This window comes from Netta rufina (assembly GCF_964035555.1).
Source record: "Netta rufina genome assembly, chromosome: 2".
Classification (NCBI taxonomy): domain Eukaryota; kingdom Metazoa; phylum Chordata; class Aves; order Anseriformes; family Anatidae; genus Netta; species Netta rufina.
The window spans coordinates 1,241,754-1,256,578 of record NC_140124.1 but is presented as its reverse complement, the minus strand read 5'-3'; the positions used below and the strand labels follow the sequence as shown (position 1 = coordinate 1,256,578).

Sequence of the window (14,825 nt, the reverse complement as noted above, 5' to 3'; positions counted from 1 at the left end):
GGGTGCAGCGTTTATATTTCCCTCGAGCCGTGCTCCGTACAGAAAGACACCAAAAAACGCCCCCGACCCCACACGGGGGGGCTTGGTGGGGTGGGAAGAGGCAGCACGGGGCTGGGGGGGACCCCATGGGGAACCCCAACCCCATAGCTCTGGATTTTAGGGCCGGATCTCGAAACAGAGGATTAAAAAAACAAAATAGAGCTGCTGGGTGAGATCCCCGTACACAACTGTTCCAAAAATAGCCTTTTCTTCCCCAATTTTTCCGGAGGAGGCAGCGACGGGAGCGTCTGTGCGTGTTTTGGGGTGGGTTTGGGGTTTTTTTAGCTCAGAATGCACTGAGGGCTCGGCGGATCCAGGGCTGGGGGCTGATGCTCCCCACTGACGCTCCCCCTGGCTCTCGAGTTTTGGCTTTTTTTCTCATTTTTTACAGAAAAATGAACCTCACAGCCCTGCTGCTGGGGGTGCAGGGGCTCCCCGTCATCTCTTGTTTGGGGCTGAGCAGGAGGAGCCCCCAAATTGTGCCCGGTGAGGTGGCAAAGTTGCTGCCCGGGGTGCCCCGGGGCCATGTCCCAGCCACAAAACCCCACAAAAAGCAGCCAAAGCCCCACAAAGCCCCGGGATAAAGGGTGAGGAATGTGTTTTTGGGGGGGGCAGGGTGCTGAGCCAAGTGTTTGGGCTCCCAGCGAGCTGTCCCTGCCAGCTCCGGGCTGCTGGAGCCCCCCCCATGCTCTTTGTCCTTCATCCTCCTCTTCCTCTCCCTGCCCGCCTTCATCCCCGGGCTCTGTGCTGCAGCAGAGATCCTGAATTTGCCCCAAACGAGGAAAATCTCTCCCCAGGATGCCCAGAATTTGGGGTTTTCCCCCCCCGTGAGTAAGGACAGGGACCATGCTGCCCTCTCCCCTGGTTGTAGGGCCGGGCTGGCTGCCCCAAATCCAGCCCCGTGCCCCCTGCAGCCCCTCTCCTGGGAGATGGGTTTAAAAAAAAAAAAACACAAATTGGGTGTTTGTAAAAAATATGTACAACGTCTCCACTCGGCCCTGCAGCCCTTCCTTGGCTCCCCGTGGGTGCGAAACGCTCTGAGGACAGGGAGGCGAAGGTTTAAATAATTCACATTGTGGTCAACTTCATTGGGAATTTGGGGAGGAGGAGGGGGAGAGCAGTCCGAGGAGGGGACACCATGTGCAAAACTGTAAACCGGGCGGGGGGGGAGAGGGCTGCAGCCAGCTCGGGGCTCTCCCCCCGCCCTACTTTTGGTGCTAAAACCACGGCGGGGTGGGCTGAAGGCCGGGCTCCTGCCCCAAATCCTCATCGCCAGGTCTCGAGAGGAAGTTTTGGGGTCAGTTTTGGGGCCGGCTGTGCTGTTGATAAGGACGGGAGCCGAATTCCCTCCTGCTCCATCCCCCTAAAAAAAAAAAAATCCTCTCCCGGAGCTCAGGAGGAGTCGCGGTCCATGCTGCAGCCCAGGGCCTCGATGTCGTTGCTGATGTGGGAGATCATGCGGTCCCACTCGTCCTCCTCCGAGGGCACCGACTGCTCGTCCGAGCTGCCCGCGGCCCCGTTGCCGTTGGTGGTGGAGTTGGAGGTGGTGCTGAGCGTCCGCCGGTACCTGCCGAAGCTGTCGGTGATGATGCCGCGGCCGTCCTTCACCCCGATGGTCTCCAGGAAGTTCTCGAAGTGTTGGCTGTCCTTTTCGGGAATGAAGGGCCGCAGGCCTGCCCCATGGGAAGGAGAAACCAAGAAGGAAATCGGGTAAATAGGGGAAAAATGGGAAATATGGGAAATTTTTTAGCTGTGTCACCCAGCCCCCGGGCTCGCTGCGGCGGTGTTGGGGCCACCTCTCCGGCTCGCGGCCCCAAAACGCTGCTGGATGGGGTTGAGGAGAGTTCACGGGGCTGAGTTGGGATTTTGGGAGCTCAGCAGGGCTGGCTGCTGCTTCAGCACCGAAGCACGTTGCTGGGCTTTGAGCTCCGTGACCCTAATCAGCGTGTGATTAACGGAGGGGGGGGTCAGGACCCTTTAATCTGTCCCCGCACCCCGCTGGGGGCTCACATCTCAGCGTGGGCAACCCAAGCAAGGGCTACGTGTGCCTGACGCCCAAAATGCTTGGAAGGAAACCCCACACACCCAAAAATTTGGGGTTGAGGGGGATGTGGAGCTAGGTGGTGGGGGAGGCTCTTTCTTTGTGCTGTTTCGGGTTATTGAAGCCAAAATTAAGCAGGGAGATGGAGGTGAGGGGACTCCAAGAGCCCCCCGAGGCTCTCAGCACCCTTTTAGGGAGGGGAAATGGAAGGGTTCTGCTCCCTTCCCATATAACGTCTGCCTCCTGGCGCTGCTGCCAGTCTTTTTGGGGTTATAAATTCATTTCCTGACGGTGCAGATCCCCGAAAAAACCCTGTGCAGAGCAGAGGGATGAACGCCAAACCTGTCCCGTGCCATAAACAGCTTCGGGGTGCCACCAGCATGCAGAAACCCCACGGGACCCCGAGCATCGCCCCCTGCTCGCCGTCTGGCGGCCGAGGAGCTCACCCCGAGCCCACAAAACAACCAGCAGCAGCCTCGATCAGCGTGAAAAAGGGGGAAAAAGAAGGGGAGCCGCTCACCCAGCAGCAGGAACTTCCTGCTGTCCCCGTAGAGCTGCTTCAGGTTGATGCAGAACTCGTGGATGGAGGCCCCGTTGCGGTACTCGTGCAGCAGCATGGCGAACTGCTGGATCTCCTGGGAGGAGAGCTTCGTCCGTAGCTGAGGAGAGAAGCACGCCAAGAAGGGCAGGGGTTTATTTTTGGAGCGCTCTCGCTCGCTCGGAGGGAGATCAGGGGGATGAAACGATGGGGTCGGGGTGTCGTGATGCGTCCCAGCGCGCTGCCAGGGGAGCAGGGGGTGGAGGAGCTCCCGCAGGGGGACAACGTGAGCCTGAAGCAAGCAGGATTTGCCTGGAAAACGCTGTGAGGAGTTCCCACGCCAGCACAGACTTATTAAACGTGACGAGGTGACGAACCCACAGCACTCAGACAGTCCCAAAGCCAAAAGAAAGGAGCTCGGGCACAAAATCGCAGCGCTGCAGGGGGCAAAAGGGATCACAGGAGGGTCCAACCCCGCTGCCAAAGCAGGTTTCTTAGAGAAAGAGGGCTGCTGAGGGTGCAAACGTGTTCCTAAAAGCACGCAGACCCCAAAAAGGGAAGGCAATCTGTCCCTACCGTCATCATGTAGTCCTGCAGCAGCTCCGTGGCCGTGGTGCTCAGCTCGCTCTCGCTGACGGTCTTGATGTGGGGAGACTGCTGGGGCAGGAAGGAGGAGGGGGAGCTGTCACCGGCCTCTAAGGCTTCTGGAAAGGAACTGGAACAAGGAGAGATGGTGAGGAAATCCCCCCGAGCCCGAGGAGCTCCGGGTCACCCCGCTCCTGGAGGGGTGCTGCCGGGCAGCAGGACCAACGAGGAGCGCTTCAGATTTGGGATGTGCTGCACACGGAGCTCTAGGGAGGGAGAAATCCCCCTCCACGTGCTTTTGATTTCAGAACGCCGGGGGAAAAGGTCCCCCAAAACATCTTACTGTGGGGTTAAATCTTAAACTCTGAGAATTTAAATCTTAAATTATGAGAATTTAAGATTTAAATCTTAAAATCTGAGAATTTAAGATTTAAATCGGTGAATCGAAGAACTTAAGATTTAAGATTTAAATCAGTGAATTTAAGATCAAGCTGGTAGACACCACTTAAATCTTAAATTCTCAGATTTTAAGATTTATATTCTCAGAATTTAAGATTTAAATTGGTGAATCGGAGAACTTGAGATTTAAGATTTAAATTGGAGAACTTAAGATTAAGCTGGTAGACACCATTTAAATCTTAAATTCTGAGAACTTAAATCTTAAAATCTGAGAATTTAAGATTTAAATCGGTGAATTGGAGAACTGAAGATTTAAGATTTAAATTGTAGAATTTAAGATTAAGCCGGTAGACACCATTTAAATCTTAAATTCTCAGAATTTAAGATTTAAATCGGTGAATCAGAGGATTTAAGATTTAAATTGGAGAACTTAAGATTAAGCTGGTAGACACCATTTAAATCTTAATTTCTGAGAATTTAAATCTTAAATTCTCCACTTCACCGATTTAAAATCTTAAATTCTCCGATTTTAAGCTTTAAACGGTGTCCACCAGCTCGAAGCCAGGGCTTTGTGTGCCAGGTTTTTTCAGCCCCCAGCTGCTGTTGCTGCTTTTTGGAGGTCAGCTGGGTGCCTACGTGACCTTGGGCCAGCAGCACGGAACAAAACGCCCAAGGTTGCTGATTTGGCAGCCCCGCGCCGCGCCCAGACACTGCTGATGCTGGGAAACCTTCCAGCCGGGCTCAGCAGACAGCAATTTTGTTTGGGGGGGGGGCTTAAAGCTGGCAGCGGGGCTGCCTGAGCCAGGATTTCTTCCTCCCCGGGGCTGTGGCATCGTGCTGCGCCTGCCCTCGACTTACACGGTGCTCGCTTCTGTCTCGTAGGGTTCCTTCACGTCCACTTTTGTAGAAGAATCATCTGCAAGGGAGGTGGTGGAGAGGTGAAATTTGGGAGGCAGGAGCTTGGTGGTTCAGATTTTGGGGCTGAGGGGGCAGAGGGCTGGGCACGGAGCCCCAGGGGAGGTGCAAAAAAACCCCCCGGGGAGGATGCGGAGCTCGGTTTGCTGCCTCCATCCCCCAGGAACAGAGAAGGGCGAGGGGGAAGGACGCAGAAGCTGATTTTTTTTTGGCTCCCCGCAGCCCGGGAGCATCTCCAGGCAGGTGCTGTTCCAGTTAAAGAAAAAAGGGGCTTGTTCTCAGCACGGAGAAGCCCCTGAAGGAGGGGAAACGCGGAGCTGGTGCTGTTTGGAGGGCGGGGAGGCAGAGGCGGGGGAGGCTGAGGCTGGAAAGGGATCCCAAAAACGAGCACTCACCGCTGTGCAGGGACAGGTGGCGCGTCGGCGTGGACGCCCCATCGAATATTGCCCGGTCCAAGAAGTCGATGGTGGACTCGGTGTAAACAATCTGGAAGACTTGGCTGAGCAGGGAGCACAGCTCCTCCGCCGTCACCTGGGGAGGGAGGGGGGGGGAAAGGGGAGGCGTGTGGGGCAGCAGCCCCTTTATCTCGGCTCCCCCGCCAGGGCTGCGTGGGCAGGGCGATGTTTATAGGGCTGCTGTCTGCCCCCGAAGGGATGGGAAGCTGCTTTTCGGGGCTGTGGGACGCTGCCTGCCTTCAGGTGAGAAATTTGGAGCCTCGGGGCAGCTCTGTCAGCTCTCCCTGCTCCTCTGGCCCAAGGGGATGGTGAGAAATGAGCTGTGTGGCATCTCAGCACCCTGCCCTAACGCCAGGCGAGCAGCTCCCAGCTCCTAAATCCCACTCTCAGTTCCTAAATCCCACCCCCAACTCCTAAATCCCACTCCCAGCTCCTAAATCCCACCCCCAGCCCTGCCCTGTCTCTTCCCCTCCCTCATTTCAGCCCCTCGGGACTGCAGCTCCGTGCCCTCCATCCCAAATTAGTGCAAGCACCCCGGGGAGCAGCACCTCTTCCCCCCACCCCCCGCCCCCAGTGCGATTTGGGGCTGATTCTGGACTCCTGGGTGATGTTTTTTGGAGCCTTACTTTGTTCTCCGTGGCCAGCACCACCAAGCAGCAAGCCTCCACGGGCACCACGCCGCTCTCCGACAGCGAGCCCGACGTCAGCGCCTTGGAGCTCTCGGCGCAGAGGCTCTGGCTGGGGGAGATCCCGGGGTCCTGAGCTGAGAGAGAGACACAGGGAGATGTCACAAGCAGATTTCTGACACCTCCATCGATTTCTGCCTTCGTTTCCAGGGCTCAGACAGCCTTGAGAAGCCGGTGGCAGAATCAGAGCCCCGTAAGCTGGCTGTTTGTTCCTTCCCCAGCCCTTCCTCTGCCGTGGCAGGGTTTGTAATCCACTAAATCGTCGCTGTTCCAGCCCCGAAGGAGCTCAACCCCAATTCTGTCGGGGCTGGGGGAGGAATTTCTGGGCACGAGATGAGTTTTTGCACCCCCACAACCCCCCAAAAACGTGGCCCGGATCCAGCATCCTCCACCTCACCCGGCGTGCTTGCATTTTGTGAGCCCCACCGCCCGTGGGGGCAGGATCCCAACCCTTCCTCGGCCCCAAGAAGGAGAAAAAAGGAGGGACTGGAACAGCTCGGGGGCACCCACACCCCCAAAACACCATTTATTGCCTCAAAACACCCCTTTGCTGGCATTTATGGCCGCCGAGCTTTTAGGGTCGGTGGCAGCAAGGCTTCTTTTTGCCCCGCTGGCCCCAAAACACCCCCTTGCTGGCATTTATGGCCGCCGAGCTTTTAGGGTTTTTAGCTTTTTGCCCCGCTGGCCCCCCAACCTACCCGTTTTCAGCACGACCAAGTGAGCGGAGTCGTCGCGGATGTAGGAAACGGCGGCGATGTCGTGGATGGGGACCCTGAGGATGAGATCCTCGCCGTCCCGCCACACCAGCTTGATGTTGTAGGCCGACAGGCTGATCACGGCGTCGTGCTCGGGGCTCAGCTGCCCCGGGAGCTGGTGAGCTCGCTGCAAGGAGCAAGGGGAGCTGTTAAAAAACTGAATCCGTCCTCCTTGGGTAGAAGGGTGGGGGGAGGATGCTGCTCGGGGTGGGATTCTGGCCCTAAAACCCCCCCCGAGCCTTTTTTGTGGGGGTTGGAGTGTTTTTTTTGGTGGCTCACCTTGGCGTTATCGATCAGGTGCAGGATCTCGGTACGGCTGGAGGGATTCAGGTAGCCCGGGATGGACGTCAGCTGGCCTAAATACTGGGAAAGAAGCAGAAAGGGGGGGTTAGCGTGACCCCAAAACACTCAGCGGGCCCCCAGAAGCCTTCTTTGAGCCGCCAGACAGCACCCGAGCGCGAAAACCCACTCGTTTTTAGGCAAACCTCGCGTTTTAGGGCTATCAGGGCCTCAAAACTGCAGAGGGAGGTAACTCGGCGAGGCAGAGCCACGAGAGGGGGGGGGGGGGAAAAAGAAAGCGAAAGAACCGCCGGCTGCCTGTGGGGGGCCCCCGGGAGGGTTTGGGGGAAGAGGGGAAGAGGTTCCCCCGAAATTACCTTCACCTCCTTCTCGATGTAGTCGTTCAGGAGGATGTCCGGCTCGACGCGGTCGGGCAGGGACACCAGGACGGTGTGGAGGGGCCGTCGCTCCGTCACCTTCTCCTGGGCTTTCTTGTCGCGGCCCTTCTCGCCCTTCAGGAAGACTCGCTTGAAAGGGGACACGATCCCGGGCTGCAGGGAGGGGGAAAAAAAGGAGAGGGCAGGGAGTGAGGGAGGGCTGGGAACCCAATTTTGGGGAGCCCGGCGTGGGCTGGTAGGGTCAGGAGTCAGAGCTACGAGTCCAAAGGCGGCGTTTTCCCACACAGAGGTGTTTTTTTTCCCATTTTTGCCCGCACAGGGAAGGATTTCTGCCCCGGATCTAACCCAAACCCACCTTTTTTTACCTTAAAACCGTCCCCCTGCGGCCTATCCCTCCGCCCCCTGCCCCTCTCCTCACGCACAAGGGGTGAGGCAGGGCTGGTGAGGCAAAAAACCCCAAACTAAGAGCAGGGAACGGCACCCAGGGGCTTCACCGAGCTGCTTTTTGGGGATTTCGACGAGGAGGAGACCGAAATAACCCCAAAATATCACTTATGGGGCAGGGAAGTGGTCGGGAAGAGCCCCTGCGAGCAGCAAATCCCAGCTCTCCCCGCCCGTACCCGCTGCCACAAGGACATCGGGGACAGCCCGGCCCCAAAACGCGACGTGGGAAGAGCCCAAGGGGCTCCAAAAAACCCCAACGCGAGGGCAGCCGGCCCCAAAACGCTTCCCCAAATCTCGTTTTCGGGGCCGGTTTTGGAGAAATGACGTGGAAAAAGCGGGCCAGCCCGGCCGGTTCCGCTTTCTGTGCCAAAATTGCGCCGATCTGCCCCAAAATATGAGCGAACCCCAAATAAATCCCCTCGGGGACAGGGCTGGGGACACTCCCGGAGAATCGGGGTCTCCTCCAAGCGGGGCTCGGCCCCGATTTTGCTCCTGGGGGAGCCCGGATTTAGGGTGGCGGCGTTTTTGGGGTCGATGGCAGCCCGCACCTACCTCGCTCTCCATCGAGCGCCCCCAAAAAAGCGAGGAGGGGATCCCAAAACCTCGGGGGGAGCCGTCCCCGGTTGCTGGAGGCTGGCAGATCGCGGCCCGGAAGCGCGCCAACCGCAGCTTCCTCCTGCGAGCGGCGAAAACGCCGAAAACAGGCGGTTCTCACCAAAAAAAAAAGGGGTTTTGGGGAAGGAGGAGGGTCCGAGGGGGGGCAGCCCCGTTTGGGGTCGGGCTGGCGGCCCACGGGATTTCTTATTGCATGATCCCAGCCCTGGGAAGCAGAAGGTGAGGCCTGTAGGGTGATAATCCCAAAGCCAAGCGGTTTTTGAGCAGTTTCTCCTCCAAATTTCAGCCGTTTTGGTAAAAATTGGGTGCTCCAGCTCCGTCTGGGAGACGCCGAGGGCTGTAGGGATTTTTTTTTTAGGGCTTGTTTCCAGCCTTGGTGTTTGAGCAGACAGCTGGGTCCTTGGAAATGGGGGCCACCCCAAAAGCAGCCCCCAGTGAGGTGCTTTGCCCAGCTCCGTGCAGCAAAATGGGTTCAGAAAAGGCTTTTTTGGGTGTCCCTACAGGGCAGCCCCCACCTGGGGATGCCTTCAGGATTCAGAAACCGCGGGGAAGATCCCAAAAGAAGCAGATATAGGATCAGGGGGTAAAGGGCTGCTGTAAGGGGCCTGGAGGTGCCTCCAGCAGGGCAGGAGCTGGCCCCAAACGCGAAATTTGGGGCCGTTTCCACTCCAGACCCCTCCTGGATGTTTGAATCCACCCCAAAATTATGGGTAATTAATGGGATAATGAGGTGGGGGGTGAATTACAGGCCGGAGGGGTGGCGGGCAGGGAGGGGGCTCAGCCCCTACAGAGGCAGCAAGCAGCCAACAGCTGATTTACCGACCCTATAGGCAGCTTTACCGACCCTACAGCCGGTTTTATTGACCCTACAGGTGATTTACCAACCCTACAGCCGGTTTTATGGACCCTAGAGCCGCTTTTACAGACCCTACAGCTGGCTTTACTGACCCTACAGTTGTTTTTACCAACCCTACAGCTGGCTTTGCGGACCCTACAGCTTATTTACCGACCCTACAGCTGATTTAACCAACCCTACAGCTGGTTTTATGGACCCTACAGCCGGTTTCACCAACCCTACAGTTGGCTTTACAGACCCTACAGAGTTTTATTGACCCTACAGCTGGCTTTACTGATCCTACAGCTAGCTTTACAGACCCTACAGCTGGTTTATTGACCCTACAGACAGCTTTACCAACCCTACAGTTGTTTTTACTGACCCTACAGCTGGTTTCACCAACCATATAGCTGGTTTTACCAACCCTACAGCTGGTTTTACAGACCCTACAGCTGATTTACCAACCCTATAGCCAGTTTCATTGACCCTACAGCTGATTTTACCGATCCTACAGCTGATTTACCGACCCTAAAATCGATTTTACTGACCCTGCAGCTGGCTTTACCAACCCTACAGCTGGTTTTACTGACCCTACAGCCGGCCTTACAGACCCCACAGCTGATTTACCAACCCTACAGCTAGTTTCATTGACCCTACAGCTGGCTTTACTCATCCTACAGCTGGTTTTACCGACCCTACAGCCGGTTTTACTGACCATACAGCAGGCTTTACTGACCCTACAGCTGATTTACCAACCCTACAGCTAGTTTTATGGACCCTACAGCTGATTTCAACGACCCTACAGCTGGTTTTATGACCCTACAGCCGGTTTTACCGACCCTACAGCTGATTTACCAACCCTACAGCTGATTTTACCGACCCTACAGCTGGTTTTATGGACCCTACAGCCCGTTCCCTGCTCGGCCCTGCAAGCGCCAGGGCTCCTGGGCTGATTTTCAGCGTGTGGCCGCTGGAGCGGGTGCAGACACAGAGCTGTGGGACCAGCTGGAGGTCAGCAGGGATCTCTGGAGCCCACCCTGGTGCCACCACGACCCTTCCTGGGGACCTTTATCCCTCCCTACCCCACTGCAAGTCACCCATCCCCAGACCTGGGCCACCCCATGCCCACATTTCTGTTTATTCTGGCAATTTACTGGGTGCTCCAAGCATCCCTCTGGCTTTGGGGGATTCGATAAAGGGATGAACCGGCACCGCGGGGACTCGGGGGTCTCAACATCAGGTTTTGGGGGCGCCCAGCTTGGCTCTCACCCTTTAGGGCCAGGTCAAAATAACTTTGTGCTTCGGCGGGGCACGAGAGGAAGGGTTTTGTCCTGCAGGGTTTTGTCCTGTAGGGTTTTATTCCAAAGGGTTTTTGTTCTGGGTCGCTCCTCGCCCCACCCTGCTGGCTGCTCTCCAGCACCCTGAGTCATCCATCCCCTCCGAACCAACCCCCCCCACCAGCTTTGGGATCTCCTTTGGGGCCAAATCGCCCCGAATCCCCCCAGGGAATCCTCTCGGGGCGATCCCAGCTGCTGCAGGGTGCAGAGCAGCAGATTATTAAATTTAGGCAATTTAGAGACGATTTCCTGGAGAAAAGGGGGCCAGCACCCACGTCGGTCTTCAAGAAAACGAGAGAAAAAGCCCAAAAAGTGTCAAAAACCCCCGAGAGAGCGAGGCGAGGCGCCGGGCTGCGGGATTTTCCTTCGAGGCAAGAGGAAAGGAATTTTTTCCCCGGCTATTTTTAGCCGAGCCTCGTTCCTCCTCCGGCCCCGCTCCTCCTCCTGCCTCCCAGGAGCCCGGCGAGGCCGAGCTGGAGCTGCCCCAGGGAGGCAGCGGAGCCCTCTCCGACCCAATTTGCTTCCCCTTTGTAGGGTTGGGGGCTCCACGGGTCGCTGTGACCCCTATTTTTTATGGGGGGGAGCTCGCTGCTGGGTAAAAAGCCATCAAGTCGGAGAGTTTTGGGTCCAGACGCTGAGGAAAGCGCCCAAAAAGCTTTTTTTTTAAAGCTTGAAACCCGAGGGTGCAGCTCCCTGGCACCTCCCACCACCTGGGGATCCATCTCAGGAGGGTTTTGGGGGGCGATTTCCCTTCTTTGCACCCCGGGAGGGGAGGTGGAAACAGGCAGACCCAAAACTGAGCGGTTTGGGGCTGTTTTGGGGCTGTTTTCACACCTCCTGAGTCCCTCAGGGTGTTCTATTCGGGTTGGGGGCTCTCCTCGTGTCCCCAACGCTGCTTTGTCACGCTCCAGAGGCTTCCAGGCTGGCCGTGCCCCCAGGGAATGCTCAGCACACGCTCCTGCTGCTCCCATCCCTTGCTCCTGCTGCTCCCATCCCTTGTTCAGGTGGCCCCAAAGCAGGATTTTCCTCCCAGTCCGGCCCCAAAGCTGGATTTTCCTCCTCCCAGCCCTGCCCCAGAGCGGGATTTTCCTCCCAGCCCCACAAATAAGGCTGAAGGAACTCCCCTGCCCCATCCCAGCCCCTAATCCTGCGGCTCACCCACACCCCGAGGAGATTCTTCCCTGGGGAAGAGCTTCCCTCCAAGCCCCCAGGGCTGGAAACCTCTGTCCCAGCAGCCAAACGAGCTCCTCGACGGCATTTCCAAGCTCAAAAACACCACAGGGGGATGGCAAAGAGCTGGTTCGGCACCACCACGAGGGAAAATGGGCAGAAAACGGGCAGAAAACGGGCAGGGAACTGGTCCCAGTCAGATCTGCAGCCCCTCAGGACACCAGGGAGCGTGACTTTGGGGAGCAGGATGCGAGGAGTGATGGGGTTTTGATGGAGGATCAGAGGTTGGCGGGGAGAGGAGAGCTTCTGCACGAGGTGTGAGTGCTCCCCACATGCTGCCAACCCCACGGGGCCCTCCTGGGGCCCTCCTGAGGCATGCTCGGAGCTCAGGATCCAGGTTTGGGGTCCTGGGAAGAGCATGGGGCCAAACCTTCCTACCTGGGGTGTGCTATGGGGCCCCACAGAGCTGCCAGGTCGGTCAATGCTGGCTGGACTCGATGGGAGAGGGGCTACCGGGGGCTCGGTGGCCACCACTGAGGTGTTGGTGGCCACAGGGCTCGGCCAGGAGCCCCGCTGCTGTCCCCATAGCCAGGGCAGGGCTTGGAGGCTGGCACCCAGGGGGGCTCTGCGCGGCGAGCAGCTGCCCCAGGCTGGATCTCGTGGTGAAATGAGGTGTAAAATGGTGAAAATAGGCAAAAAAAAGGGTAAAAGGTGAGCAAAGCAATGGGAATAAAAGGACGAGATGGGGGGAGAGAAGGGAAATGGGGGGAGGGGGGAGGGGGGACAAGGAGAGGGGGGAAAGGGGAGGCACGGAGAGGGGGAAAAAGGGAAGAATGGGGGAAAATTGGGGGAAAAGAGGTAAAAAGGGGGGAAAATCGAGGGAAAATTGAGGGACGAAGGGAAAAGCGGGGGGAAAAGGGGGAAAAGAGGGGGAAAAGATGGGGAAAACGGGGAAAAGCAGGGGGAAAATAGGTAAAAAGGGGGGAAAATCGAGGGAAAATTGGGGGAAGAAGAGAAAAGCGGGGGGAAAACGGGGGAAAATGGGATGAAAAGGGGTAAAAGAGGGGAAAAACGGGGGGAAAAGGGGAAAAAGAGGGGGAAAACGGGGGAAATCGGGGGAAAGGGGGGGAAAAACGGGGGAATAGATGGGGAAAAGGGGGCAAAACGGGGGAAAAGGCAGGGAAAAGGCGTCCCCGAGGCCCCGCGGCAGCAGCAGCCCCGCTCCCCGCCCCCCCCTCAGCCCCCCCCCCGGGGCCGGGCCGTGAGGCGCCGCTTGGGGCCTGGCCCCGGGGCCGCGCTCACCTTGCGGCCCTTCCTGCCCTCCTCCTCCATAGCGGCTGCGGAGGCGGCCCCGGCCCCCCCCGGGGCATCCCCGGCGTGGTGGAAAGGGGGGAGAAGAAGCGGCGGGGGCCGGGCCCGGCTCGGGGAGCTCCCGGTTGAGCCCCGGGGCCCCGCGGCCGCCTCAGCGCCCCCGGCCCCGCTTCCAGCCCGCCGCCATCTTGGGCGGCGCCTTCCCGGCCTGCCCCGCGCGGCGGCGGCGGCGCCTGGAGGACTGACGTCAGTCCTCCAGCTGCGGCGGGAAGCGCGGCCACTCCCGCTTCATTTGCATAACCACGCCCTCTTAGGATGAGGCCACGCCCTCTCTCTGCCTCAGCGGCGGCGTGGTGACGTCACGCGCCGCAGCGCTCCCGCAGCCATGGCGGCCGCGGGGGGAGGCCGGGGCCGCCGCCATCGTTCTCCATCCGCCGCCATCCGCCGCCATCCGCCGCCGGAGCCGCCTGTGATGGCCGCGGGAGGGGTGAGGGAGCCGCGCGGTGCCGGGATTCGCCCCGGATGGCTTTCGGTTATGGCGGCCGGGCTGGGATGCGGAGCTGCGGCCTGCTCCCCCCCTGCGAGGCCTCGCCCTCCCTCATCCCCGCAAGCCGTCCAGCATGGCGGGGCCTGCCGTGGTCCCGGCCGTTCCTGCAGCGCTTGCCAGAGCAGCCGCGGGGTGGTTTGAGGCCTCCCCTTGTGCCCCCCTGGGGGAGGCTATAGAAATCCCAAACACGGGCCCGGCCCCTATGGGGGTGTGAGGGGCCTGAGGGGCTCCAGGCAGCTGGGGAGGGGGTCCCCGTTCCCACTGGGGTCTTCAGAGCCACCCCTTTCCCGTCCCTTCCCTCTCCTAACGCCCCGCTGCTTCTTTTTAGGGCCGAGCCTCCCCTCTGATGGCTAAGGAAGACGCCTGAAGCTGCACGGATCCCGCAGGTGAGTTAGCGGGGCCGCCCTGACGGCCCTTTAACCGGTGTCAGAGGGTTCAGAAGAGGCTTGCTTTGAGTTTTTAACCGCCTCGTGGTGGTTTTGGGGCCGCCAAACGCGTCCCTGAAAGAAAACCACAACCGTGGGGCTGGTTAATGCCCCGACAGGTAACAGGGAGGCTTAGTGGGTGCTGTAGGATTTGAGGCCCTGCACCCCATAAGGGTTCTCCTCAGCCTGTTGGGTTTTTCCTCACGCTCTGCCTGCCCCTCGTGGTGGTGAGGCACCGAGCTGCGGTCCTCCAAACACAGCCCCTTGCCCCCACAGCACCCGCCAGGCTCCGGCGAGCCGCGGTCACCGCAAGCCTTCCAGCGTGGTGGGGCCTGAGGTGGCCCCAACCATTCCTGCAGCGCTTGCCAGAGCAACCCCGGGAGCTCCGGGGCCTCCCCCTGCACCCCTGGGGGGGGCCGTGGGGGTCTTGGGCACACCCGGGTGGCGCTCACCCTGCCTGCGGTGCCTGCTGGGGCTTTTTTTAACCACTCTTGACTCTTTTTGCAGGGTTTAAATCCCGATTTTGGACCACGATGGGCTGAGGGGAGAGAGGAGCGGCGGCTCCAGCCCCGTGGGGCTCCTCCCGTGGCGGGGTCGCAGCCGTGAAGCCGCCCGCCGAGGTGTGAGCAGGGATCTGAGCCCCCCCGTGATGCTCTGCCTGGATCCCACAGAGGTGAGGTGAAGCCTTGGGGGGCCCCTCACTGGAAACTGGGGTCACCCTGGATAAAAAAAAAAGCATCTGACCGAGCTTGGTTTGTTTTTTTGATTAACAAAACTCCGTGTTTAATTCCAGGAGAAATTCCCCAGCCCGCGTTGGCACCCAGACACCTCGAGGAGCTGCCGGATGCTGCGGGGCGCTCGCGTCCTGATCGCTGCCCTCTGGGAGGGACGGGGTTGGGCTGGGATCCCCCGCCCCCAAAACAAAATCTGCCGCTCTCCGTTGAGCCCGGCGTCGAGTGTGAGGAGGGGTGAGCGCTGTAGCGACGTTTTGGGGTAAAACCTCTCCTGTTTAGTGCTGTATCAGACCAATAAACACGATTTCCTCACCTTC

The 14,825-nt window shown here is 58.9% G+C and overlaps 1 protein-coding gene and 1 long non-coding RNA gene across 2 annotated transcripts; one reads left to right on the top strand and one right to left on the bottom strand.

Moving 5' to 3' along the window:
• Nucleotides 1–1,008: 1,008 nt before the first annotated feature.
• Nucleotides 1,009–13,004, bottom strand: CCM2 (CCM2 scaffold protein). The gene is made up of 10 exons (XM_084282312.1): nt 12,794–13,004; nt 7,070–7,243; nt 6,693–6,776; nt 6,357–6,540; nt 5,599–5,735; nt 4,913–5,048; nt 4,461–4,518; nt 3,195–3,333; nt 2,601–2,739; nt 1,009–1,712 (listed from the first exon to the last, which is right to left on the bottom strand). Exons 1-10 carry the CDS (start codon nt 12,821–12,823, stop codon nt 1,432–1,434), a joined length of 1,362 nt encoding a protein of 453 aa, XP_084138438.1. The 5' UTR covers nt 12,824–13,004; the 3' UTR covers nt 1,009–1,431.
• Nucleotides 13,005–13,164: 160 nt separating this feature from the next.
• On the top strand, nt 13,165–14,794 carry LOC311222584. Its single transcript, XR_014619359.1, has 4 exons — nt 13,165–13,289; nt 13,678–13,735; nt 14,282–14,447; nt 14,568–14,794. It is a non-coding gene; the product is annotated as an uncharacterized lncRNA (long non-coding RNA).
• The last annotated feature ends 31 nt before the right edge of the window (nt 14,795–14,825 follow it).

What these genes read in the sequence shown, in the direction of transcription:
- CCM2 (XM_084282312.1), bottom strand. Translation starts at nt 12,823, where the DNA reads ATGGAGGAGGAGGGCAGGAAGGGCCGCAAG. An exon ending in ACCTGATCGATAACGCCAAG is followed by an intron (nt 6,541 to 6,692) that starts GTGAGCCACCAA and finishes TGCTCCTTGCAG; the next exon opens with CGAGCTCACCAGCTCCCGGG. An exon ending in CAGGAAGTTCCTGCTGCTGG is followed by an intron (nt 1,713 to 2,600) that starts GTGAGCGGCTCC and finishes CCCATGGGGCAG; the next exon opens with GCCTGCGGCCCTTCATTCCC.